Source organism: Elgaria multicarinata, chromosome 4, assembly GCF_023053635.1.
Source record: "Elgaria multicarinata webbii isolate HBS135686 ecotype San Diego chromosome 4, rElgMul1.1.pri, whole genome shotgun sequence".
In the NCBI taxonomy this organism is placed as follows: Eukaryota; Metazoa; Chordata; class Lepidosauria; order Squamata; family Anguidae; genus Elgaria; species Elgaria multicarinata.
In genome coordinates this window covers 63,402,770-63,430,569 of record NC_086174.1, presented here as the reverse complement: position 1 = coordinate 63,430,569, position 27,800 = coordinate 63,402,770, and the positions used below count along the sequence as shown (strand labels likewise).

The 27,800-nt window shown below is 42.3% G+C and overlaps 2 protein-coding genes across 3 annotated transcripts; both read left to right on the top strand.

Moving 5' to 3' along the window:
- The first annotated feature begins 2,642 nt into the window (after window positions 1–2,642).
- Window positions 2,643–12,361, top strand: LOC134397623 (sulfotransferase 6B1-like). 2 transcript variants are annotated; one of them, XM_063124429.1, is made up of 7 exons: window positions 2,643–2,882; window positions 3,579–3,724; window positions 6,044–6,133; window positions 8,294–8,420; window positions 10,204–10,298; window positions 10,850–11,006; window positions 12,054–12,361. In XM_063124429.1, the coding sequence occupies exons 1-7, from the start codon at window positions 2,687–2,689 to the stop codon at window positions 12,182–12,184; spliced, it is 942 nt and encodes a 313-aa protein (XP_062980499.1). In that variant the 5' UTR covers window positions 2,643–2,686; the 3' UTR covers window positions 12,185–12,361. The 2 variants fall into 2 exon arrangements, with proteins under 2 accessions (XP_062980499.1, XP_062980500.1); XM_063124430.1 differs by having other exon boundaries at window positions 2,643–2,886; window positions 3,583–3,724.
- A 1,460-nt stretch (window positions 12,362–13,821) lies between these two features.
- Window positions 13,822–23,124, top strand: LOC134398372 (sulfotransferase 6B1-like). The gene is made up of 7 exons (XM_063125663.1): window positions 13,822–14,120; window positions 15,184–15,329; window positions 17,231–17,320; window positions 19,478–19,604; window positions 20,997–21,091; window positions 21,643–21,799; window positions 22,807–23,124. The coding sequence occupies exons 1-7, from the start codon at window positions 13,925–13,927 to the stop codon at window positions 22,935–22,937; spliced, it is 942 nt and encodes a 313-aa protein (XP_062981733.1). The 5' UTR covers window positions 13,822–13,924; the 3' UTR covers window positions 22,938–23,124.
- Window positions 23,125–27,800: the final 4,676 nt, after the last annotated feature.

The window sequence follows — 27,800 nt, the reverse complement described above, 5'->3', positions numbered from 1 at the left end:
TGAGAGTCTGTGACTGGCCCAAAGTCACCCAGTGGTTTCCATGGCTGAGTGGGGACTAGAATCTGGATCTCCACATGATGCACAGGGGATCCCGGGGGCAGGGCGGGATGATCCCTCCATTTCCCCAGGATAACCAAGATGACTTTTTGCCCGATTTTACCCATGGTCTTGGGATCATCCTGAGACTGTGGGAGGTGTGGGCAGCTGTCTCAGTTTTGTCCTGGCTCCTCATGAGTAAACGCAAAGAGCCGGGAACCGGGAACAGGGCATGGAGCTCTTCAGGTGCTCCATGCCCATCGTGGGTGGGGTGAGCTAGATCTTTCTTTCTTTTTTTTAAACTAACCTTATCATTGGAGCACTCATGCGCTCATCTTCAATAATAATAATTTTAAAAATGGCAGGTGCGACGTCCTCCTTCCTCCCTGGACATCACGTGCTGCGTGTGGACAAAGGGGAGAGGATCTCGCAATCAGCATATCATGAAATCCTCCCCCTTCTTCCCCAGTGTAGACATGCCCGAACACTTTAGCCACTACACCACACTGCACCATGCATGATTGCATAAAACTCTATCACATGTCTCCCATCACTCGCCTTTTCTCTGAGCTAAATAGCCCCTTTCCTCATCAGGCTGCAGCTGCAGCTCCTTCCCCCACCTTCCCTTGCTTTGCTTTGAATTGCAGTTTTCTCCCTACCCAGCTCAATCAACTACCATTTAAAAATTAAAATGATCATATTTTTCTTGTTTCAAACCAAATTACTACAGGGAGACTCTCCTATTCCCCCCCCCCCCCCGTATTTTCCTGCACAAGAAATGGCAAGGTAGCTCCCTGGAGTTTCTCTTCATGCAACACACCCTTTTAAAAAGTTAAATAGTATATTGACTGAGCAAAGTCCCCTCCAGTCAGTAATGCAAACTCTCATTGTTCACTCTGTCTCACACACAGATGTGTGACAGGAGAAGGCTCAGGAGAAGGGAATTCCCAGTAAGGAAATGAACCCAGAAGTTGACCACTAATCTGTCTCACACTATTTTAACTGGTCTTTTACAGTGCTTGTGTAACCCCTATGGAGCAGATGGTTTAGTGCCTTGGGCGGGGCTGTCACCCAGAGGGAGGGCTAGAGAATCATAGAATCATAGAATCATAGAATAGCAGAGTTGGAAGGGGCCTACAAGGCCATCTAGTCCAACCCCCTGCTCAATGCAGGAATCCACCCTAAAGCATCCCTGATAGATGCTTGTCCAGCTGCCTCTTGAAGGCCTCTAGTGTGGGAGAGCCCACAACCTCCCTAGGTAACTGATTCCATTGTCGTACTGCTCTAACAGTCAGGAAGTTTTTCCTGATGTCCAGCTGGAATCTGACTTCCTGTAACTTGAGCCCGTTATTCTGTGTCCTGCACTCTGGGAGGATCGAGAAGAGATCCTGGCCCTCCTCTGTGTGACAACCTTTTAAGTATTTGAAGAGTGCTATCATGTCTCCCCTCAATCTTCTCTTCTCCAGGCTAAACATGCCCAGTTCTTTCAGTCTCTCTTCATAGGGCTTTGTTTCCAGACCCCTGATCATAAGGCTGAAATCCCTTAGCCTTACTGGGGCTTTCTGCTACAAGTTTCTTTATGGAATTATGATGAACTTCTTTACATGGTGGACATGTGATTTGAGTTGAATAGAATTGAAAAAACTTCCTTTTTCTATCTTTTCCATTACACAGCACTTTTCCATTACACGGCACCATCTGAGTTATAGTGCAATGGTGGCATTTCACACAACTGAACAATTGGAATAACACCCCTTATCGTGTTATCTCTGATCTTTTTGCAAGCGGGATAAAGGCAATAAATTGTGGCAGGTGCCCTGGAGGTTGACAATGTCATGTAAAGGACCTGCAAACCTCTGTGAGCAGCCAATCTTGATCGCACGATATAAGCCCCTTGTAAAAGGGCTCCTAAAATCCATAGTCTTTCTCTCAAACTGGTAGAGCTGGCAGTCTTCCAAACATTTGAGATTAGGAACATAGGAAGCTGCCTTAGTTTGGATGAGACCAGTGGTCCGTCTATCTCAGTATTGTGAACAGTGACAGGCAGTGGTTCTCCAGAGTATCAAGGCATGTGTTTTTCTTGCCCTACCTGGAGATGCCAGAGATTCAACCTGGGACCTTCTACATAAAAAGCAAGTGCTTTACCACTAAGCTACAGTCCTTCCCTAAGAGTTTACTGAAAATGATAGTAATCTCAAGTATTGTAAGTGTTTCACTGTGATTTTTCGTTCCAGATGTTAGAAAACAGTTTAGTTGTAACTCCTTACGGGAGGAAATGAGCAAGACTGGCATCTTCTGTTTTTGTGTTTGGTTAATTTAAGAATTCTGACCATATTCCTAAAGAATGTTTTCCTCCCTCTCTTTGCCTCTGGCCAGTTTTCTCCCTGCTGGAGAGTAATTGTGCTGGGGAAAAGAAAATGTTAGATTCGCTTTAGGCTTATCAAACAGTTTTTGTGAACCGCCCAGAGAGCTCCGGCTATTGGGCGGTATAGAAATGTAATAAATAAATAAAAATAAATAAATAAATTGCTCCAAGTTAATTAGTAACAAGTTCTGTTCTTCCAAGTAGGTGCAGCACTGCTGATTAGACCGAACCAGCCTAGATTCAGTCTTTCCATATACTAAATATCATACTTGGAACACTACAACCATGGCTCAGAAAGAAATACATGAAATTTTGGATGACAAACTAGCAGAAGTAAGAAAAAATGCTTCTGCAGACAAGCTTTTTTTGTATAATGGGGGTTTATACCCTACTATGATCTGTTGTCCAGAAACACTGAAAATTCTTGACACCTTTAAAGCTCGGAGCGATGATGTGGTGTTAGTGGCATACCCCAAAACCGGTGAGTGTCTCAGTCTTGCAAGAAATATTTCTCTCTCTCTCTCTCTCTCTCTCTCTCTCTCTCTCTGTGTGTGTGTGTGTATGTGTGTGTGTGTGTATCTTGTTTGCTTCTCATTTAACAATGTTTATAACCAGGTAGCTTTTAAATCAGCAGAAACCGTCTTTGTGAAAATGGCTCAATAGGGTTAAAATAGTCTATTATATATATTTCCAGACATATAGAACCTGTAACATGGGAATTGCTATTTATGATTCAAATCACTTGCTATACATTGAGCATAGGGCTGTTCACACATAAAGGTGGCATTCAGCATAAAATCGTGGGTTCATTTGCAGAGGAGCATGCCGTATATAAACTTGTCCTTTGTACATAGCTTAGACATTTCTTTAACGTAAGGCATTAATTTAAATAAATATACATAATGCCAATGTTCTAATTCTATGCTTATGAGCCTCATTTTTTAGCCTGCCTTGGCAGTGCAACTATGACAAGAGGCCTATGAGTCAGCTGGTACAAGAAGTCCCTTTCTGCGGCAGGATCTACACTACTGCTTTATAATGGTTTATAAGGGTATTGATAACTGTTGGGGCCCAGGATACATTGCATATACCATTTTCAAACTGCTTTCAAAGTGTTATATTCTGCTTGGTGTATATCTGGCCTGAGTTTTCTAACACGGTTTTTGCATTGCTGCAGGTAGTAATTGGGTTGGCCAGATTTTAACTGAGTTGGAAGTTGCGTCTGGAAAGTATGATGAAGAAGAAAGGAAGCGGAGGCAGAAAAATGAAAAAGAATTAGCATTATTTCCATACCTTGAATTTGGAGATCCAGAGAAGTTTGAGGTCAGCAGGTGCAGGAATGCTCAATATTTTCAGTCATCTGAATGGTGGGAGAAGCCACCCAAAACATTTAGATACACAGAGGACCTGTTCAGATATCATACTAAGCCATGGTAGTTAAGTGTTTTGACTTAACTATGGTGGCTTAGTGTATTGTGTGTGTATGTGTATGTGTGTGTGTGAAATGCCACAACGATAGTTACAGAACCACTAGGGTGACCATATGAAAAGGAGGACATGGCTCCTGTATCTTTAACAGTTGCATGGAAAAGGGAATTTCAGCAGGTATCATTTGTGTATATAGAGAACCTGGTGAAATTTCCTCTTCGTCACAACAGTTAAGCTGCAGAAGCAATACTAGAGTGACCAGATTTAAAAGAGGACAGGGCACCTGCAGCTTTAACTGTTGTGATGAAGAGGAAATTTCACCAGGTTCCCCATATATATAAACGACACCTGCTGAAATTTCCTTTTCAATACAACCGTTAAAGATACAGGAGCCCTGTCCTCCTTTTCATATGGTCACCCTAAGAACCACCCTGAATAACCAGCCCGCTGCAGCAGGGTTAAGGGGACCTGGGGTGTCTTAGTGGGACATGTGGCAGGCTCCCTAGTGGTTAAAATGGCCTCTGGGTGGTGTGAAGACCACGACGACAGAGTCTGCTGGCAAGAGTGACTGCCTCCAGTGATGCTCTTGCCACAGTGGAGTTTCTCTGTGCTCGCATGGCCATCTTCTCCCCCACTCCCTGTTACAATGGAGTGGCTGTCTGGAGCCCATTTGCACCATGTAGGAGGCTGGGATGCATGGTTAAATTGTGCAGAGGTATGTGCAGTAAGTACAAAGGGAGGGTGGGTAGCAGAAAGCAGGCAGTATATGAAAGGTGTGGGTGTGTTTGGGTTGACTGTGAAAGAAAATGCATGGACATGTGGGGGGTGCATACCAGCTGTGGCCCCACCCACTTTGGCCGGTAGCCCTGGCCACTGGTGGCATGACACACACACCCATACACAAACACATCCCAGCCTGGGGGCAATTTAGCCCTTAGGTTAGAAAAAAAAAAGATTTCCTGCCCTGGAGCTAAGGCATCTGGAATATTGTGTTGAATATGTGGATCCCAATCCAGGCATTGGATTTGAGCTTGGAACTATTCTTCCATGAATGAATCTCAGTTACTGGAATGAGTAACAAGAGTACCCTCTTTAATATACAGTTGTATAACAAGTTAATACCACCAGGATGTGTGGAGAGAATCTATGCAGGGCACTGGCTTCCCAGGTTGGAATTCTGTTTCTGCAAAACTCTGCCCAAGCCAGAATCTTTGGCTAAACATGTGGTGTTCTGGGACAAGAAAGGATTACTTTGAGGATGATCTCAAAGTCTAACACATTTATTATGGCATAAACTTCCATGGACTAGAGTCCACTTCATTAGATGCCTGAGTTCAAAGTGTATATGTATTTACTTTATTTTATTTAAAACATTTCTTGGCCGCCTTTCAGAGGAGGAGCCCTCACAAGGTGGCTTACAACAATAAAATACCTAAAACAGTTAAAAATATAAAAAAATGATAAAAACCTAAACACAATAAAATAGCAATAAAAACTTAAAACCCAACAATAAAATCAGCAACAACAATGGCAATAGTAGCCACAATAATATCATGAGAAGGCTATGGTAAAATAATGTTTTCAAAGCCTTCTTAAAAGCTACAATGACGGAGCATGGCAGACCTCCAATGGGAGCGTTATTACAGGTGCGGGGGCACTGCAGAGAATTCGTACACATAGTTTGTGAGAGCCAGTGTGGCGTAGGGGCTAAAATGTTGGACTGGGTGTCGGGAGATCTGGGTTCTAGCCCCATTCGGCCATGGAAACCCACTGGGTGACTTTGGGTCAGTCACAGACTCTCAGCCCAGCCCACCTCACAGGGTTGTTCTTGTGAGTATAAAATGGAGAAGAGGAGGATTATGTACGCCACCCTGGGTTCCTTGGAGGGAAATAGGTGGGATATAAATGCAATAAAATAAATAATAATTTGCTGGGGTGGGGATTGTAAACACTAAGGTCAGATGGAACTGAAATGTAGCAAGTACAGACAGTGATAATTACTTTAGCTAAGTGGTTTTATAGTTTTCTTAATATTTTATTTTTTATAAAGTTGTTACTTGTGCTGAACCCCAATGGATTGCTTGTTTTATAAGTCTAAAAGAATAAACATGTGGCTAACTTGCTGGGAATTATAACCATGATGCAATTGCATCAAAGTATCATTTTTTCAAATAAAGGGATGTTCACTTTCCTGTTTTTATTATGTTCTTAAAGAGGTTGGAGAAATTACCTTCCAGAAGAATTATAAAAACGCATCTCAGAATTCAAAATATTCCCAAATCAGTTTTTCAACAAAAGGCGAAGGTAAGTGCTCTGCTGAAGTTTTCCTCAACCAATCAATCATTTTAGAATATTTATATGCCACTTTTCAATAAAATATTTTCAAATTACATAGTAATACAGAGGAACAAACCAACCAGGATGAGACCCTGGTTCAGGACTCTGTTTTGGTAACTTACTACACCTAGCGTAGATCTAAGGGCTGTCTATATGACATAGCTGCAGCTTCACTGCCACCACGGGGCTTTCCTGCGAAGCTGTGGATTGAAAAAGTTGTGGACTTACCCTGACTTTTTCCATCAGAGTGTCATCAGTACAGCCCTTCTGCCATCTTACATTGCTCTAGGGCTAATCTTGGACCAATCCGGTGGTGGTCCCTGGTGGAAGGCAACCAGTGATTGGTCACCTTCCACCAGGAAGAGGGCGGTTGGGTGGCTCTGGTTTCGGATGGCCTCCAGAAACCCCACACTTCCTCCTCGATGTTGGGATAACCTGATGCTACCCCAGGAGAGGGAAACCAAAAGGTTTTGGAGGGAGGCAATGCTAATCTGGTACAGTGAATACACCCCCCTACACTAGTGCTTTTTACCAGTACTGAAGTGCACTGATAACTGTTGGGGCACATTACTGCTTTGGTAGCATTATTTTACCACTTTTCATTCTGCATTATCTAGAGTGATCAACTGTCAGGACTTCTCCGGATTTGTCAGGCTTTTGTTCTGTCCTGAGTGTCCAGGGGGATTTTCTTTAATTTTCTATCATGTCTAGGAATAACATGCCCTCTCCCTTAAGAGCGCCATTAGCGTGGTGGGTGCAATGGCATGCTTTCCAGAAATGTGTCATTTCCCCCCCCCCCCGCTTCAATCAGGGCCTTAAAGAGGAAAGGCCCCTATTGGAGTGGAGTGGGGAGGAATGACACAATTTCCCCTCCTCTGCTCCAATTGGGGCCTTTAAGCCTCAACTGGAGTGGGGGAGTGGAAAGCGCACTTTCCAGGCCTCCAGAAAACTCGTTATTCTCCCAGAAGGGATTACCCTTTCAGCTGGCCCAGAAAGTGCACTTTCCCACTCCCCCACTAGGTGTCCTCTTTTTGGTTTCCCAAATATGGTCACCCTAGTATTATCCAAAATGTCACTGCAGATGTCATTGTGTGTCCTACGAGATATAAATGTGCAGGTGGGATATAACATTATCTTGATGGGATCATATCAGCATGACATGAGGTATAGGTATGGATTTAGAATCAGCTACAGTTTAGATAGAATGGTAAATGCTGGCTTATTCAAAATCCTAAGTGTAAGCTTTCCATACCTTCTCCTTGTGCTCAAAGGCGGAGAGAAGAGGCAGAATACACAAGAGGCTTGCTGCAGTGCATTCTCTTGATGCTAAATCAAAGCACCAAAGCAGTTGCAGTTATGTTCCCTCCCATTGTTATTCCAGTGTAAGTGCAAAGCCCTAGATCTGGATCAGGAGCCTAATCTGGGGGTAGAGGACCATTAACCCATCCCCCTGCTATGGCCAGTCGTGTACCAGTGTGCCCATGACTGCAATTTACATAGGTAAATAATGATCACTTTACTTTAACCAATCACTGTTTTGCAGTATAAGTTGCAGCCATGCCCCACACCCTGATCTGGATCACGCCATAGCAGGAGTGGAAAGGGTTAAATGTCCACATCCCCCATGCTTGGGTCCCAATCTAGCACTTACACTAGAGTAAAAATGGGGGCGTGGGGAACAACATAGAGGCTAGCTGCATCTTTAAGGTAATTTGTGCTATGGCCCATAATTTAGCATGATGTCTGAACCAGACCATTGAGTCAAACCATTGGTCCTTGCACTGACTATTGTGATTTCAACAGTTATTTAAGGTCTAAAGCAAAGGTCTTCACTAGCCTCATTGCTTAAGGTACTTTAATTTAAGATTCTGGGGTATGAACTTGGGAAAGAACAAACTCTAGCACTGAACTATGGGATTACCCTTTTCTTTTCTTTTTAAGGTACTTTTCTCGTCGTTCCATGTCCTTCTGTCTGAGCCCCATCAGTTAATTTATTTAGAAATAAATGAGAACTTTCATGCTGTCGATATAAGACAAAAATGAAATTATTCATGTTTTTCTCTGGGATCTGAACTTGGCCCTCCTAGATTTTCCATACATGTGTTGATATCTGTTTGTGTTTTAAAGATACTGGTTTTGTTGCGGAATCCAAAGGACACCGCTGTATCTTACTTCCATTTTGCCAAAGGAATGAATCTGACTTCCAGCCAGAAAACCTGGGATGAGTTCTTCACAGATTTTATCAATGGAGAAGGTAATTGCCACTTCTTCTGCTGAGTCCAAGGGTGGGAAACATGGCACCCATGGGCAGCAGTGCACCCTTGGGTGCCCACTGAAATGCCCTACCTCTCCCACTTTTTATTTCATGTTTTCAAAATAATAATAATATTAATAACAACAACAACAACATTTCTTATAGTTAGCTGGGATCAGTTCAAAGCAAAGTGACGGCCTTTAGTTGCTCCTATCTTCTTTTCCCATGGATGCCCCTGGGCCACGTATGAAGCTGAGAGACATTCTTAGGAAATTAAGATGCTGGGTGCCTGTGTTTTGTGCTTTCATATGCAGCATACCCATTTTGTGGTGGTGCTGAGGACAGTTTCTCAAATTGCTAATAATAATAATAATAATAATAATAATAATAATAATAATAATAATTTACATTAATTATTAATTATTGAATATGATATGATCATCACCATCATCATTACATTTCTACCCCACTATTTTTCCTCTTGCAAGGACCCCAGAGTGGCTTACATGGTCGTCCTCCTTTTCGTTTTTTTATGCTCACAACAACCATCAGAGATAGGTTGGGCTGAGAGACAGTGACTGGCCCAAAGGTACCCAGTGAACTTCTTGGCTGAGTGGAGACCAGGGTGCCCATATGGAAAGGAGGACAGGGCTCCTGTATCTTTAACAGTTGTATAGAAAAGGGAATTTCTGCAGGTGACATTTGTATGCATGCAGCACCTGGGGAAATTTCCTCTTCATCACAACAGTTAAAGCTGCAGGAGCTGTATTAGAGTGACCAGATACAAAAGAGGGCAGGCTGCTGCCTTGAAAGAAGCTGTAGTGCACCCTCTTCTGAAGAGGACAATCCTGGACCCAGAGGTATGGGAGAACTACTGCCCCATCGCTAATATCCCCATTTTGGTCAAGGGGCTTGAGCGTGTGGTGGCTGGGCAGCTTCAGATGTTCTTGGAGGAATCTGATTATCCGGACCCATTTCAGTCTGGTTTTAGGCCAGGGTACAGCACTGAAACAGCCTTGACTGCTCTGACTGAGGACCTACTCTGGGTGAAAGACCGGGGGAATGCTACCCTGTTGATGTTCCTGGATCTCTCAGCAGGTTTTGATGCCATTGATCATGGATTCTTACTGGATGGGCTCTGCGAGATGGGAATAAGAAGCACTGTGTTACAGTGGTTCTGCTCCTACTTGCAGGGCCGATTCCAGAGAGTGGTATTGGGGGATTCCTGTTCCACCCCATGGCTATTCTGCTGTGGGGTACCACAGAGTTCTATTTTGTCCCCCATGCAGTTCAAAATCTATATGAAGCCACTGGGTGAGGTCATGAGGGTTTTGGGGTTGGGTGTCATCAGTATGCTGATGATACTCAGCTCTACTTCTCCTTGTCATCAGAGTCAGCTGGGGCAGGGAAGGTGCTGGACCTGTGCCTGGTTGTTCTAATGGGCTGGATGAGAGCTAATAAACTGAAGCTGAATCCTGATAAGACAGAAGATCTGTGGATTCTTGGTTCCCTAGTCCAGGAATTGGATAAGCAACCTGTTCTGGATGGGGCTGCACTCCCTCGGAAGGAGCAGGTGCATAGCTTGGGAGTATTCCTAGATCTGTCCTTGTCACTGGAGGCCAGGTGAACTCTGTGGCCCAAAGTACTTGGGGTCTGCTTCAGCTGATCCGCCAGCTATGGCCTTTCCTTGGCAGGGTTAACCTAGCCACAGTAATATATGCACTGGTAACTTAATTGGAGATTCATTACATGATTAAAATGTTCTGCTTTTTTTTGCTGCTAGTGCCGTACGGCTTCTATTTTGACCATATTATTGAATGGAACAAATATCTGGATGACAAAAATGTCATGTTTATTACCTATGAGGAAATAAAAGAGGTGAGCATTAACGAAACTGTACTACAATTATTATTATTATTATTATTATTATTATTATTATTATTATTATTATTATTATAATTAAACTTAACTTCTGACCGAGTGTGTTAAATAATGTTCAGGAAGTAAAAATAGGATTGAAGTCTTTGTTTCTGCTTAGCTGCTTTACTCTCCGCTGGTAAACAGCTCAGAAATGTTTTCTTTGAAAATGCAACTGCAGGATCTGTTGATGCTGTTATTTCAGCAAGATAATCAGAACCTCTTGATCACGAACAATGAACCCACACGCAATTCCACGAGCACCTCTTGTGTGGTTCCTTGTGAGTTACAGTTCAGTTGTATGCAGAGACACATCTGGAAACAATAAGATGAACCCTTTCTTGAATCATCATATTCTTTTGACTAGGGAAAAAAATCCATGATTTTTTAATTAAGCCGCTTAATACTTTTTTGCGCACTAATGCCATAGTCAGATCAAAACTGGCAAGTGGGACTTGTAACGTTTCTCATGAGGGGACTGCATTTCTGAAATATTCGTTTCCTTGATTCAGGATCCAGTGCTGGGACTGAAAAGAATAGCTGAATTCTTTGATTTTTCTGTGACTGACCAAGATATTCAGTCCATTGCGGAGAAAACCAGTTTCAAAGCCATGAAAGATAGAGCCCCAAAAACCCATGGAAAAGTGGGCGAGACTCTTTTCCGTAAAGGTAAACTTATCTTTAATCAATGGTAAATATTTTACTTTCAAGAGACCGTTGTGGGTAGACTTGTTCAGATATGTCTTGCAGCATGAAGCAAATGTTTTAGCACCAATCTATACATGCAGCATAATCGTGTGACCAGTTTTTCCTGGATTGCACAGCTTCAGACTGCAGGAATGCATATTTCAGTGCCGTTTTTGGGAGGTGGGGAAAATCCTCTTTAGTACATCAGGTACATCTAGTAGAAGACTAGCCTATAATCAAACTATCACAGACCTAGGCCATGGCTAGACCTGCCAATATCACAGAGATCATCCCTGTGCATTCACATGATGCACAGGGGATCCCGGGAGCATGGAGGGATGATCCCTCCCTTGGCCTGGGATATCGGCCTACCCTTTTTCGTGTTTTTTCCGCAGTCTTGGGATGATCCTGAGATCGCGGAACGTGTTTGTGGGTGTCATAGTTTGTCCTGGCTCCTCGCAAGTAACTGTGAGGAGCTGGAAGCCGGGCACGGGGCACAGAACTCTTCAGGGGGAATTGGGAATATATATATATATATATATATATATATATATATATATATATATATTTAAAAAAACTTACTGTTTTTAACTTGAGCACTTGTGCACTCCGTCTACTTTTAAAAAAATGGTGGGTGCCATGTCCTCTTCCTCCTAGGATGTTGCGTGGCACGTGTAAACAAAGGGGAGATCTCGTGGCCACCAAAATTGAAAACAACCTAATTTGGACATCCAGCTGCCATATTTCTAATGGTGGGGCTCCCCAAAGCTGGCCATCATGTTTATATTATCAAATCTGCCTATTGATTGATAATATTTCATGCACCTGATGTACCTGATGGGGTCTGTAGTCCACAAGAGCTTAGGCCATGTAAATCTATTAGTATTTAAGGGGACACAATACTCTTTTGTTGTTTTTAGATGGGTGTGAGTGGGAAATGGCTGTTGCCACGGAAACATTCATTACACTTATTTAAGGAAAATAATATTTCCGTCTCTTTATAATTGTTAATGCACTTTATGTTTGCAGGCCTAGTAGGTGACTGGAAAAATGTCTTCTCAGAAGGCCAGAGTGAAGAAATGGATAAAAAATTTGAGGAGCATGCAGCGAGTACTAAGCTTGGGAAGATGTTGAAGTATGAGGTGTACTGCAAGAACTGAGGACAGCAGCAATGTTACAAATCTCACATATTTGGATTTTGTGCATGCGGGAAAACATGTTTGAGTTAGTTTTGTGTGGTTGCAATTCTTCCAGTATGTCATTCCTGCTCTGCACATTGCTGATATAATTTGTATTCCTAGGAGTTAATAAAACTTGCACAGACGTATACCATGAAACTAACGACTAGATCTGTTGTTTTGTAGTTCTTGCAAAAAATTAGACCCATTTTGAAAATTTCCACTTACATTCTGAAATTTGGTCTAAGAGTTTTACGTACCACCTTTAGGATGAAGCTGATGTCCTGATACAGATTTGGAGCTGAAATACACCTAAAAGGTTTTCTCAGAAATCCAAAACCAAGTGACAAATTTCAAATGCTGTGTTTTGCTTAGGAGAGGGAGGAGAGTAACTGCTGGATTTTATATTTTCAGATGTGGGTCTCTCTCTCTCTGTCCCCAAAGCCCTAGGTTCAACCACACTCCATTTTAAGGCTCTGTGGCTAATGTTCTCCCTCCCCCTGGCCACTGCCCTCACTTTGCTTAATATCCAGCCGAAGGAAGAATTGTAGAGAACCCAAAAGCTTGCTGGTCGGTCCTAATAAAGTGTATACTAGGGGTGCACAAAGTCGGTCTGCTCCGCCCTGAAATCCAAATTGGAGCTCCGTTGACCAGCTTCTCTGCACTGATTTTTGGAGCTGGTCCCTCTCTCTGCTGTGCCGGATAGTTTATTGAAAACTGCTCCATTTTCGGATGATTGTTCCTTTATCGCCTATGGAAATCAACTCATACGCTTGCAGCTCCCTCAGTTTTAAAGCTAAACACAATCTTTTCCATTACACGGCACTTTTACATTACACAGCACCATCTGAGTTATAGTGCAATGGTGGCATTTTACACAACTGAACAATTGGAATAACACCCCTTATCGTGTTATCTCTGATCTTTTTGCAAGCGGGATTAAGGCCATAAATTGTGGCAGGTGCCCTGGAGGTTGACAATGTCATGTAAAGGATCTGCAAACCTCTGTGAGCAGCCAATCTTGATCGCACGATATAAGCCCCTTGTAAAAGGGCTCCTAAAATCCATAGTCTTTCTCTCAAACTGGTAGAGCTGGCAGTCTTCCAAACATTTGAGATTAGGAACATAGGAAGCTGCCTTAGTTTGGATGAGACCAGTGGTCCGTCTATCTCAGTATTGTGAACAGTGACAGGCAGTGGTTCTCCAGAGTATCAAGGCATGTGTTATTCTTGCCCTACCTGGAGATGCCAGAGATTCAACCTGGGACCTTCTACATAAAAAGCAAGTGCTTTACCACTAAGCTACAGTCCTTCCCTAAGAGTTTACTGAAAATGATAGTAATCTCAAGTATTGTAAGTGTTTCACTGTGATTTTTCGTTCCAGATGTTAGAAAACAGTTTAGTTGTAACTCCTTACGGGAGGAAATGAGCAAGACTGGCATCTTCTGTTCTTGTGTTTGGTTAATTTAAGAATTCTGACCATATTCCTAAAGAATGTTTTCCTCCCTCTCTTTGCCTCTGGCCAGTTTTCTCCCTGCTGGAGAATAATTGCGCTGGGGAAAAGAAAATGTTAGATTCGCTTTAGGCTTATCAAACGCTTGCTCCAAGTTAATTAGTAACAAGTTCTGTTCTTCCAGGTAGGTGTAGCACTGCTGATTAGACCGAACCAGCCTAGATTTCAGTCTTTCCATATACTAAATATCATACTTGGAACACTACAACCATGGCTCAGAAAGAAATACATGAAATTTTGGATGACAAACTAGCAGAAATAAGAAAAAATGCTTCTGCAGTCAAGCTTTTTTTGTATAATGGGGGTTTATACCCTACTATGATCTGTTGTCCAGAAACACTGAAAATTCTTGACACCTTTAAAGCTCGGAGCGATGATGTGGTATTAGTGGGATACCCCAAAACCGGTGAGTGTCTCAGTCTTGCAAGAAATATTTCTCTCTCTCTCTCTCTCTCTCTCTCTCTCTCTCTGTGTGTGTGTATGTGTGTGTCTGTATCTTGTTTGCTTCTCATTTAACAATGTTTAACCAGGTAGCTTTTAAATCAGCAGAAACCCTCTTTGTGAAAATGGTTCAATAGGGTTAAAATAGTCTATTATATATATTTCCAGACGTATAGAACCTGTAACATGAGAATTGCTATTTATGATTCAAATCACTTGCTATACATTGAGCATGGGGCTGTTCACACATAATGGTGGCATTCAGCATAAAATCGTGGGTTCATTTGCAGAGGAGCATGCTGTATATGAGCCACTTCTGGCTTGCAGCAACAAGCTACACCCTATTCGTAGGTTGTTAGTGTGATGTTCAAACCCAAACACTTTGGGTTATTAATGGGTTAAACAACCCAAAGTCAAAGTTACAAAGTCCTAAACTGCTCAGGACCAGGATACTTAAGAGTTCTCCTACCAGCCTGCTCAGTTGTTGCACTCATCAGGCTATACCCTCCTGGTGATACCTAGGATCTCAGAGGTTTGGTCCATCATGGTTTGGATTAGGGCCTGTAATGTCATATTGCCCACTGAGAAACTCCCTAAAACTGCAAATTAGGCAGGCACCAACCCTTCTGGGTTTTCAGCACGTATTACAAACATACCTTTTCCAACAGGCAATCCGAGGAAGATAAACTTGTCCTTTGTACATAGCTTAGACATTTCTTTAACGTAAGGCATTAATTTAAATAAATATACATAATGCCAATGTTCTAATTCTATGCTTATGAGCCTCATTTTTTAGCCTGCCTTGGCAGTGCAACTGTGACAAGAGGCCTATGAGTCAGCTGGTACAAGAAGTCCCTTTCTGCGGCAGGATCTACACTACTGCTTTATAATGGTTTATAAGGGTATTGATAACTGTTGGGGCCCAGGATACATTGCATATACCATTTTCAAACTGCTTTCAAAGTGTTATATTCTGCTTGGTGTATATCTGGCCTGAGTTTTCTAACACGGTTTTTGCATTGCTGCAGGTAGTCATTGGGTTGGCCAGATTTTAACTGAGTTGGAAGTTGCGTCTGGAAAGTATGATGAAGAAGAAAGGAAGCGGAGGCAGAAAAATGAAAAAGAATTAGCATTACTTCCATATCTTGAATTTGGAGATCCAGAGAAGTTTGAGGTCAGCAGGTGCAGGAATGCTCAATATTTTCAGTCATCTGAATGGTGGGAGAAGCCACCCAAAACATTTAGATACACAGAGGACCTGTTCAGATATCATACTAAGCCATGGTAATTAAGTGTTTTGACTTAACTATGGTGGCTTAGTGTATTGTGTGTGTATGTGTGTGTGTGTGGGGAAATGCCACAACAATAGTTACAGAACCACCCTGAATAACCAGCTCGCTGCAGCAGGGTTAAGGGGACCTGGGATGTCTTACTGTGACATGTGGCAGGCTCCCTGGTGGTTAAAATGGCCTCTGGGTGGTGTGAAGACCACGATGAGAGAGTCTGTTGGCAAGGGTGACTGCCTCCAGTGATGCTCTTGCCACAGTGGAGTTTCTCTGTGCTCACATTGCCATCTTCTCCCCACCCCCTCCCCGTTACAATGGAGTGGCTATCTGGAGCCCATTTGCACCATGTAGGAGGCTGGGATGCATGGTTAAATTGTGCAGAGGTATGTGCAGTAAGTACAAAGGGAGGGTGGGTTGCAGAAAGCAGGCAGTATATGAAAGGTGTGGGTGTGTTTGGGTTGACTGTGAAAGAAAATCCATGGACATGTGGGGGGTGCATACCAGCTGTGGCCCCACCCACTTTGGCCGGTAGCCCTGGCCACTGGTGGCATGACACACACACCCATACACAAACACATCCCAGCCTGGGGGCAATTTGGCCCTTAGGTTAGAAAAAAAGATTTCCTGCCCTGGAGCTAAGGCATCTGGAATATTGTGTTGAATATGTGGATCCCAATCCAGGCATTGGATTTGAGCTTGGAACTATTCTTCCATGAATGAATCTCAGTTACTGGAATGAGTAACAAGAGTACCCTCTTTAATATACAGTTGTATGACAAGTTAATACCACCAGGATGTGTGGAGAGAATCTATGCACGGCACTGGCTTCCCAGGTTGGAATTCTGTTTCTGCAAAACTCTGCCCAAGCCAGAATCTTTGGCTAAACCTGTGGTGTTCTGGGACAAGAAAGGGTTACTTTGAGGATGATCTCAAAGTCTAACACATTTATTATGGCATAAACTCCCATGGACTAGAGTCCACTTCATTAGATGCCTGAGTTCAAAGTGTATATGTAATTATTTTATTTTATTTAAAACATTTCTTGGCCGCCTTTCAGAAGAGGAGCCCTCACAAGGTGGCTTACAACAATAAAATACCTAAAACAGTTAAAAATATTAAAAAAATGATAAAAACCTAAACACAATAAAATAGCAATAAAAACTTAAAACCCAACATGGCAGACCTCCAATGGGAGCATTATTACAGGTGTGGGGGCACTGCAGAGAATTCGTACACATAGTTTGTGAGAGCCAGTGTGGCGTAGGGGCTAAAATGTTGGACTGGGTGTCGGGAGATCTGGGTTCTAGCCCCATTCGGCCATAGAAACCCACTGGGTGACTTTGGGTCAGTCACAGACTCTCAGCCCAGCCTACCTCACAGGGTTGTTCTTGTGAGGATAAAATGGAGAAGAGGAGGATTATGTACGCCACCCTTGGTTCCTTGGAGGAAAAAAGGTGGGATATAAATGCAATTAAATAAATAAATAAATAAACAAACAATAGTTTGCTGGGGTGGGGATTGTAAACACTAAGGTCAGAGGGAACTGAAATGTAGCAAGTACAGACAGTGATAATTACTTTAGCTAAGTGGTTTTATAGTTTTCTTAATATTTTATTTTTATAAAGTTGTTACTTGTGCTGAACCCCAATGGATTGCTTGTTTTATAAGTCTAAAAGAATAAACACGTGGCTAACTTGCTGGGAATTATAACCATGATGCAATTGCATCAAAGTATCATTTTTTCAATTAAAGGGATGTTCACTTTCCTGTTTTTATTATGTTCTTAAAGAGGTGGGAGAAATTACCTTCCAGAAGAATTATAAAAACGCATCTCAGAATTCAAAATATTCCCAAATCAGTTTTTCAACAAAAGGCGAAGGTAAGTGCTCTGCTGAAGTTTTCCTCAACCAATCAATCATTTTAGAATATTTATATGCCACTTTTCAATAAAATATTTTCAAATTACATAGTAATACAGAGGAACAAACCAACCAGGATGAGACCCTGGTTCAGGACTCTGTTTTGGTAACTTACTACACCTAGCGTAGATCTAAGGGCTGTCTATATGACATAGCTGCAGCTTCACTGCCACCACGGGGCTTTCCCGCGAAGCTGTGGATTGAAGAAGTTGGGGACTTACCCTGACTTTTTCCATCAGAGTGTCATCAGTACAGCCCTTCTGCCATCTTACATTGCTCTAGGGCTAATCTTGGACCAATCCGGTGGTGGTCCCTGGTGGAAGGCAACCAGTGATTGGTCACCTTCCACCAGGAAGAGGGCGGTTGGGTGGCTCTGGTTTCAGATGGTCTCCAGAAACCCCACACTTCTTCCTCGATGTTGGGATAACCTGATGCTACCCCAGGAGAGGGAAACCAAAAGGTTTTGGAGGGAGGCAATGCTAATCTGGTACAGTGAATACACCCCCCTACACTAGTGCTTTTTACCAGTACTGAAGTGCACTGATAACTGTTGGGGCACATTACTGCTTTGGTAGCATTATTTTACCACTTTTCATTCTGTATTATCTAGAGTGATCAACTGTCAGGACTTCTCCGGATTTGTCAGGCTTTTGTTCTATCCTGAGTGTCCAGGGGGATTTTCTTTAATTTTCTATCATGTCTAGGAATGACATGCCCTCTCCCTTAAGAGTGCCATTAGCGTGGTGGGTGCAATGGCATGCTTTCCAGAAATGTGTCATTTCCCCCCACTGCTTCAGTAAGGGCCTTAAAGAGGAAAGGCCCCTATTGGAGTGGAGTGGGGAAGAATGACACAATTTCCCTCCTCTGCTCCAATTGGGGCCATTAAGCCTCGACTGGAGTGGGGGAGTGGAAAGCGCACTTTCCAGGCCTCCAGAAAACTCGTTATTCTCCCAGAAGGGATTACCCTTTCAGCTGGCCCAGAAAGTGCACTTTCCCACTCCCCCACTAGGTGTCCTCTTTTTGGTTTCCCAAATATGGTCACCCTAGTATTATCCAAAATGTCACTGCAGATGTCATTGTGTGTCCTACGAGATATAAATGTGCAGGTGGGATATAACATTATCTTGATGGGATCATATCAGCATGACATGAGGTATAGGTATGGATTTAGAATCAGCTACAGTTTAGATAGAATGGTAAATGCTGGCTTATTCAAAATCCTAAGTGTAAGCTTTCCATACCTTCTCCTTGTGCTCAAAGGCGGAGAGAAGAGGCAGAATACACAAGAGGCTTGCTGCAGTGCATTCTCTTGATGCTAAATCAAAGCACCAAAGCAGTTGCAGTTATGTTCCCTCCCATTGTTATTCCAGTGTAAGTGCAAAGCCCTAGATCTGGATCAGGAGCCTAATCTGGGGGTAGAGGACCATTAACCCATCCCCCTGCTATGGCCAGTCGTGTACCAGTGTGCCCATGACTGCAATTTACATAGGTAAATAATGATCACTTTACTTTAACCAATCACTGTTTTGCAGTATAAGTTGCAGCCATGCCCCACACCCTGATCTGGATCACGCCATAGCAGGAGTGGAAAGGGTTAAATGTCCACATCCCCCATGCTTGGGTCCCAATCTAGCACTTACACTAGAGTAAAAATGGGGGAGTGGGGAACAACATAGAGGCTAGCTGCATCTTTAAGGTAATTTGTGCTATGGCCCATAATTTAGCATGGTGTCTGAAACAGACCATTGAGTCAAACCATTGGTCCTTGCACTGACTATTGTGATTTCAACAGTTATTTAAGGTCTAAAGCAAAGGTCTTCACTAGCCTCATTGCTTAAGGTACTTTAATTTAAGATTCTGGGGTATGAACTTGGGAAAGAACAAACTCTAGCACTGAACTATGGGATTACCCTTTTCTTTTCTTTTTAAGGTACTTTTCTCGTAGTTCCGTGTCCTTCTGTCTGAGGCCCCATCAGTTAATTTATTTATAAATAAATGTGAATTTTCATGCAGTCGATATAAGACAAAAATGAAATTATTCATGTTTTTCTCTGGGATCTGAACTCGGCCCTCCTAGATTTTCCATACATGTGTTGATATCTGTTTGTGTTTTAAAGATACTGGTTTTGTTGCGGAATCCAAAGGACACCGCTGTATCTTACTTCCATTTTGCCAAAGGAATGAATCTGACTTCCAGCCAGAAAACCTGGGATGAGTTCTTCACAGATTTTATCAATGGAGAAGGTAATTGCCACTTCTTCCGCTGAGTCCAAGGGTGGGAAACATGGCACCCATGGGCAGCAGTGCACCCTTGGGTGCCCACTGAAATGCCCTACCTCTCCCACTATTTATTTCATGTTTTCAAAATAATAATAATATTAACAACAACAACAACAACAACAACAATAACAACATTTCTTATAGGTAGCTGGGATCAGTTCAAAGCAAAGTGACGGCCTTTAGTTGCTCCTATCTTCTTTTCCCATGGATGCTCCTGGGCCACGTATGAAGCTGAGAGACATTCTTAGGAAATTAAGATGCTGGGTGCCTGTGGTTGATGCTTTCATATGCAGCATACCCATTTTGTGGTGGTGCTGAGGACAGTTTCTCAAATTGCTAATAATAATAATAATAATAATAATAATAATAATAATTTACATTAATTATTAATTATTGAATATGATATGATCATCACCATCATCATTACATTTCTATCCCACTATTTTTCCTCTTGCAAGGACCCCAGAGTGGCTTACATGGTCGTCCTCCTTTTCGTTTTTTTATGCTCACAACAACCATCAGAGATAGGTTGGGCTGAGACTGGCCCAAAGGTACCCAGTGAACTTCTTGGCTGAGTGGAGACCAGGGTGCCCATATGGAAAGGAGGACCTACTCTGGTTGAAAGACCGGGGGAAGGCTACCCTGTTGATGTTCCTGGATCTCTCAGCAGGTTTTGATGCCATTGATCATGGATTCTTACTGGATGGGCTCTGCGAGATGGGAATAAGAAGCACTGTGTTACAGTGGTTCTGCTCCTACTTGCAGGGCCGATTCCAGAGAGTGGTATTGGGGGATTCCTGTTCCACCCCATGGCTATTATGCTGTGGGGTGCCACAGGGTTCTATTCTGTCCCCCATGCTGTTCAACATCTATATGAAGCCACTGGGTGAGGTCATGAGGGGTTTTGGGGTTGGGTGTCATCAGTATGCTGATGATACTCAGCTCTACTTCTCCTTGTCATCAGAGTCAGCTGGGGCAGTGAAGGTGCTGGACCTGTGCCTGAATGTTCTAATGGGCTGGATGAGAGCTAATAACCTGAAGCTGAATCCTGATAAGACAGAAGATCTGTGGATTCTTGGTTCCCGAGTCTGGGAATTGGATAAGCAACCTGTTCTGGATGGGGCTGCACTCCCTCTGAAGGAGCAGGTGCATAGCTTGGGAGTATTCCTAGATCTGTCCTTGTCACTGGAGGCCAGGTGAACTCTGTGGCCCAAAGTACTTGGGGTCTGCTTCAGCTGATCCGCCAGCTATGGCCTTTCCTTGGCAGGGTTAACCTAGCCACAGTAATATATGCACTGGTAACTTAATTGGAGATTCATTACATGATTAAAATGTTCTGCTTTTTTTTGCTGCTAGTGCCGTACGGCTTCTATTTTGACCATATTATTGAATGGAACAAATATCTGGATGACAAAAATGTCATGTTTATTACCTATGAGGAAATAAAAGAGGTGAGCATTAACGAAACTGTACCATTATTATTATTATTATTATTATTATTATTATTATTATTATTATTATTATTATTATAATTAAACTTAACTTCTGACCGAGTGTGTTAAATAATGTTCAGGAAGTAAAAATAGGATTGAAGTCTTTGTTTCTGCTTAGCTGCTTTACTCTCCACTGGTAAACAGCTCAGAAATGTTTTCTTTGAAAATGCAACTGCAGGATCTGTTGATGCTGTTATTTCAGCAAGATAATCAGAACCTCTTGATCACGAACAATGAACCCACACGCAATTCCACGAGCACCTCTTGTGTGGTTCCTTGTGAGTTACAGTTCAGTTGTATGCGGAGACACATCTGGAAACAATAAGATGAACCCTTTCTTGAATCATCATATTCTTTTGACTAGGGAAAAAAATCCATGATTTTTTAATTAAGCCGCTTAATACTTTTTTGCGCACTAATGCCATAGTCAGATCAAAACTGGCAAGTGGGACTTGTAACGTTTCTCATGAGGGGACTGCATTTCTGAAATACTCGTTTCCTTGATTCAGGATCCAGTGCTGGGACTGAAAAGAATAGCTGAATTCTTTGATTTTTCTGTGACTGACCAAGATATTCAGTCCATTGCGGAGAAAACCAGTTTCAAAGCCATGAAAGATAGAGCCCCAAAAACCCATGGAAAAGTGGGCGAGACTCTTTTCCGTAAAGGTAAACTTTTAATATCTTTAATCAATGGTAAATATTTTACTTTCAAGAGACTGTCGTGGGTAGACTTGTTCAGATATGTCTTGCAGCATGAAGCAAATATTTTAGCACCAATCTATACATGCAGCATAATCACGTGACCATTTTTTCCTGGATTGCACAGCTTCAGACTGCAGGAATGCATATTTCAGTGCCGTTTTTGGGAGGTGGGGAAAATCCTCTTTAGTACATCAGGTACATCTAGTAGAAGACTAGCCTATAATCAAACTATCACAGACCTAGGCCATGGCTAGACCTGCCAATATCACAGGGATCATCCCTGTGCATTCACATGACGCACAGGGGATCCCGGGAACATGGAGGGATGATCCCTCCCTTGGCCTGGGATATCGGCCTACCCTTTTTCGTGTTTTTTCTGCAGTTTTGGGATGATCCCGAGACCATGGAACGTGTTTGTGGGTGTCACAGTTTGTCCTGGCTCCTCGCGAGTAACTGTGAGGAGCTGGGAGCCGGGCACGGGGCACAGAACTCTTCAGGGGGAATTGGGATTTTTTGTTAAAAAACCTCCCACTGTTTTTCACTTGTGCACTCCGTCTCCTTTTTAAAAAATGGCTGGTGCCATGTCCTCTTCCTCCTAGGATGTTGCGTGGCGCGTGTAGACAAAGGGGAGATCTCGTGGCCACCAAAATTGAAAACAACCTAATTTGGACATCCAGCTGCCATATTTCTAATGGTGGGGCTCCCCAAAGCTGGCCATCATGTTTATATTATCAAATCTGCCTATTGATTGATAATATTTCATGCACCTGATGTACCTGATGGGGTCTGTAGTCCACAAGAGCTTAGGCCATGTAAATCTATTAGTATTTAAGGGGACACAATACTCTTTTGTTGTTTTTAGATGGGTGTGAGTGGGAAATGGCTGTTGCCACAGAAACATTCATTACACTTATTTAAGGAAAATAATATTTCCGTCTCTTTATAATTGTTAATGCACTTTATGTTTGCAGGCATAGTAGGTGACTGGAAAAATGTCTTCTCTGAAGGCCAGAGTGAAGAAATGGATAAAAAATTTGAGGAGCATGCAGCGAGTACTAAGCTTGGGAAGATGTTGAAGTATGAGGTGTACTGCAAGAACTGAGGACAGCAGCAATGCTACAAATTTCACATATTTGGATTTTGTGCATGCGGGAAAACATGTTTGAGTTAGTTTTGTGTGGTTGCAATTCTTCCAGTATGTCATTCCTGCTCTGCACATTGCTGATATAATTTGTATTCCTAGGAGTTAATAAAACTTGCACAGACGTATACCATGAAACTAACGACTAGATCTGTTGTTTTGTAGTTCTTGCAAAAAATTAGACCCATTTTGAAAATTTCCACTTACATTCTGAAATTTGGTCTAAGAGTTTTACGTACCACCTTTAGGATGAAGCTGATGTCCTGATACAGATTTGGAGCTGAAATACACCTAAAAGGTTTTCTCAGAAATCCCAAACCAAGTGACAAATTTCAAATGCTGTGTTTTGCTTAGGAGAGGGAGGAGAGTAACTGCTGGATTTTATATTTTCAGATGTGGGTCTCTCTCTCTCTCTCTCTCTGTCCCCAAAGCCCTAGGTTCAACCTGGAATCTGCACAGCACCTAGGGGAGTCTCATTTAGTTAAAGGTGCCATCTCTTCCCACACTCCATTTTAAGGCTCTGTGGATAATGTTCTCCCTCCCCCTGGCCACTGCCCTCACTTTGCTTAACATCCAGCCGAAGGAAGAATTGTAGAGAACCCAAAAGCTTGCTGGTCAGTCCTAATAAAGTGTATACTAGGGGTGCACAAAGTGGGTCTGTTCCGCCCCGAAATCCAAATTGGAGCTCCGTTGAGCAGCTTCTCTGCACTGATTTTTGGAGCTGGTCCCTCTCTCTGCTGTGCCGGATAGTTCATTGAAAACTGCTCCATTTTCGGATGATTGTTCCTTTATCGCCTATGGAAATCAACTCATACGCTCGCAGCTCCCTCAGTTTTAAAGCTAAACTCATGAAACTTGGCACCGTGACAGGTTTTAAAGAGGGCTTTAGGCATGCCAAGTTTGGTGGGGATCCCTGCATGCAGTGATTTATAGGGAGTTTTTAAAGTCTGAACTCAAATGTCTCCTCAGGCACCTGTCGTGCCTTGATCTGTATGGTGAGGGAGATGGAAACAAAGCAGTGGGATAAAACTAAAAGCACTTAGTGTTACAACAAATAAATATGAATTAATAAATGCCACAACAGCAGCTCACCCATCTGCAGAGAGGACAAAAGAGGAGGTGGAGAGGAGGAGGAGGATCCCCCTCTACTGTTGGGCACATTGGAGCGAGTCAAGGCTACAGCAGCTTCCCTTTTGCTAGGCTTGGAGGAGGAGACACACCCCTGCACTCAGCAACAAAGGGAAGGAACTTGGATTTTTTTTAATGCACACACACAAACATTGACAGTAATGCTAGGAGGTGTGGTGGAATTTGAACAAGGATTTGGATATAGATTAGAATTTTTTTGGGGGGGGGATTTTAAAACATTCTTTTACTGGGGAGGGGGTAGAATACTTTAACCAAACAAAAATACACTCACACACTAGCAGGCTTGGATTTTTAAAAAAGATTTTTCAGTGGGGAGGGAGTAGATTACAGAAACACAGTACACTGGGAGTTCTAACAATTTTAGGAAGGAGAAAGCTGAGAAATATTAGTGGAGCAAGAGACAGTGGCTGCCTGACTGGGTGCAAATCTCTCTCTCTCTCTCTCTCTCTCTCTCTCTCTCTCTCTCTCTCTCTCTCTCTCTCGCTAGAATGACAACAAGCAAGGAGGGCAAAACACAAGGGGGGACGGGAAGACAAGTTTGGCTAATGGCTATTGGTTAGCCACATATGTCAATATCAAAGCTGCCCCTCATCCCACTCACATCTTCCGAATATGGAGATTTTCAATTGACACCCACACACCCACACCCACACCCTGATGCCTGAAAAACAGTTAGATAATTTCGGAAATGTTAGAAACTCTGATTGGGCACATCTCTGCTTTGATATTAATCTATGGGTTCGGAAGTGCCCAATCTCTGCTCTGGAAGATTGAATGCTCTGCGGATGATTGCGGTTACCAGATTTTTCTGGAGCAGAGAGCTCAGCCCTAGTGTATATGTATAATATATATATATATATATATATATATATATATATATATATATATATACTCATACCATTTAGAGCATAGGTATGCAAAAAGTAGACCTCCAAACCCTTGGACTTCAATCTCCATCATTCCTGATTATTGGCCATGCTGGCAGGGGCTTCCGGGGGTTGAAGTCCCAAACATCTGGAGATCTACCCTCTGCCTACCCCTCATTTAAAGACACTGGTCCCATTTTACAGCTGAGGAAAGCTGTTGCATAGCAACATGTGACAAGCTCAAAATCATTCAGTGAACCCTTGACTGGCAATTCTTAAGCATTAATAATAGTAAAGAGGACTTCATTGTGAGCTATCAGGTTTCCTTTGTACCTAGTTTCCTCCCTCACTTTACTTTCAGCAGCTCTTCTAATAAACAAATACTTCTTTAAACAAATACTTGCTCAACCTCCCTCATTCTGGTACTTGTTTTGGGACAAATGAAAACCTGAATGTAATACAGCCCATTTGGTTAATTCATCCCAAAACAAATGCACAGAGGAATGAAACAGAAATCCTACTTTAGGGCTCTCATTTATTCAGTTCAGAGGCTGACCGCCATTTCCTCTCTTCCCTGTTTCCAGTGGCATGACAAATAGCAAACTATGCTCGAAAACAAATGAGAATGATGCAAATAAATAAATCACAGCTTGGTTGGTAGGCTTTATATTATTTTATTTATTAAAACATTTGTATCCTGCACTATATCACAAAGATCTCAGGGCGGTATGCAGATAAAATTATACAAACAATAAAAAACAAGAAATATACACAGCTAAAACCAAATCAAACTATTAATCAAGCTAAAACCAGTATAGAATTTAAAAGCATATGCAGGGAATCTACATAGAAATGGAATGAGAAGCTTTCTGCTTATATCTAGATTTTCATGAAATCACTTTGGTCTGTCATGGCCACACAAAGCAAGAAAAATGGGGTATACCTTGCTTAAAAAACCACTTCTATGGGTCATGTAGCACTTGAAACACCCATACTGTGGGGTTAGGTAGGCGGAGTAGAACTGAACATCATCACGATTCACTGTGACTAGAAGCTAGACATTCAAAGCTAGAGATAGCCCAAACACCCATGGGGGGGATAAAGGGAATTGAATCAGTCCCCCCTCTCTAAATTTGAACACTTGTTTTACACATGTACACACACACACCCTTCTCAAATTTTGCAGGTTTCTTAACTAATGCCACCTCTATGCTGTATGTCTTTATACAAATTGTCCACAAAAAATGGGGATAAGCAAACCTGTTTATAGAAACTCAAAAAATGTAAAGGCTGTTCCTTCATCCCCCTCCCCAAATCTGATCATCTGAAACTTGGAAGCCTTGATTTCCTCAGAAGGAGCATCTATCACTCCACTTCCCCCACACCCCCAATTCTCCCAAGGAATAAAAAAGATGTCAGCAGTTCCCTTAAAAAAAAAATTAAAGGAATGCAGCACAACATCTTCACCTATTTGTCTGAAGTTTGGCGGATTGTATTCCCCTCACAAGGCAGCTACTGTGCCTGCAATTTTCATTCATTTTTGCTAAATAGAAAGAAAAACCCGTAAAGCTATTTGCTGATTTTCAATGTTAGGCTTATGATTTCAGCCAGTATATAAGATCTTGAGCTACTCTAAATGAGAGATTTATTGCACTCTTGTGATTGGCCACTCAGGGAAGTTTGTGGGTCCATTATATGATGTAGTCAATGTCCAGGATGTCTTCTGTGCTATTCCCTGGTAATCTCGCTTAAAAAAAGATGAGAGATAATGCAGTATTTAAAGTTATCGTTGGGATATCACAGGATCTTCCTAATGTGTAAAGTTGGTATTGTGCTATAATACTGCCACTAGATGGTGCTATTCATTAAACACAATGGGGTCTTTCAGAGAAGGAAGTTTTCAATTCAAAATCTCCCAGGCATTTAACAGCATTTAACAACGCTAAGTTTGTTTTTTAACGGACCCCAAAACTTTTGTTTTTAAATGGATACTGTTGTTTTTATACTGATGTTTTAATGTTTTTGATGGTTTAAAATTTTGTATACTTTTTAAATGTTTACTGTTTTTAACTTTTGAAAACCGCCCAGAGGGTATATATGGGGCAGTATATAAATGTAATAAATAAATAAATAAATAAATAAAAATAAATAAATCATGTGGTTGCATATAAAGGTGCACATTGTGAATGTGGAAGGACTTTGGAGGAGAAAAGCCCTGGAAAGGCTGCGGGGTATTTCCTATGTGTATAAAAGCTCCTTATGATTTTATGATATGAAGTGGTATATAAGTAGTTAAAACGAATGAATGAATGAATGGCAATGGCAGGCATGAGGATTTGGATTTCTAAATTGAGATACATATTTGGACCCAAGTCAAAACAGACTGCCATTGAAACTGTCCAAGCTGAATTGGGCTGTTTTCCAAATGGCCAAATCAGGGTCCAAACCATATCTTGTGGTCAGTGCACACTCGTACCTTGATGCCAGAAGTCATACAGCTGTTCATGTAAACACTTCTACACATTCAGTGAATGTGTGAAGGGAAACTGGGATTTCACAGGCTGACCATGCTTCCTACTGATGCCAACACGCTCCCCAGGGGCTGCATTTCGCCATCTCTGAAAAAGGGGCCCCATGGGTGTACAAGTACATCTGTGCAGGGCCCCTTTCTCACTAACATTGCAAGGAGCATGGGCAGTGGGGTGGGGGCTTGGCCAGTGGATATGATCCCATCCCCCCCTTCACAAATCCACCAAACAGGTAGGGGAAGGGAGGCTCATGTATTAAACTTTGATTCCTGCGTTATGTA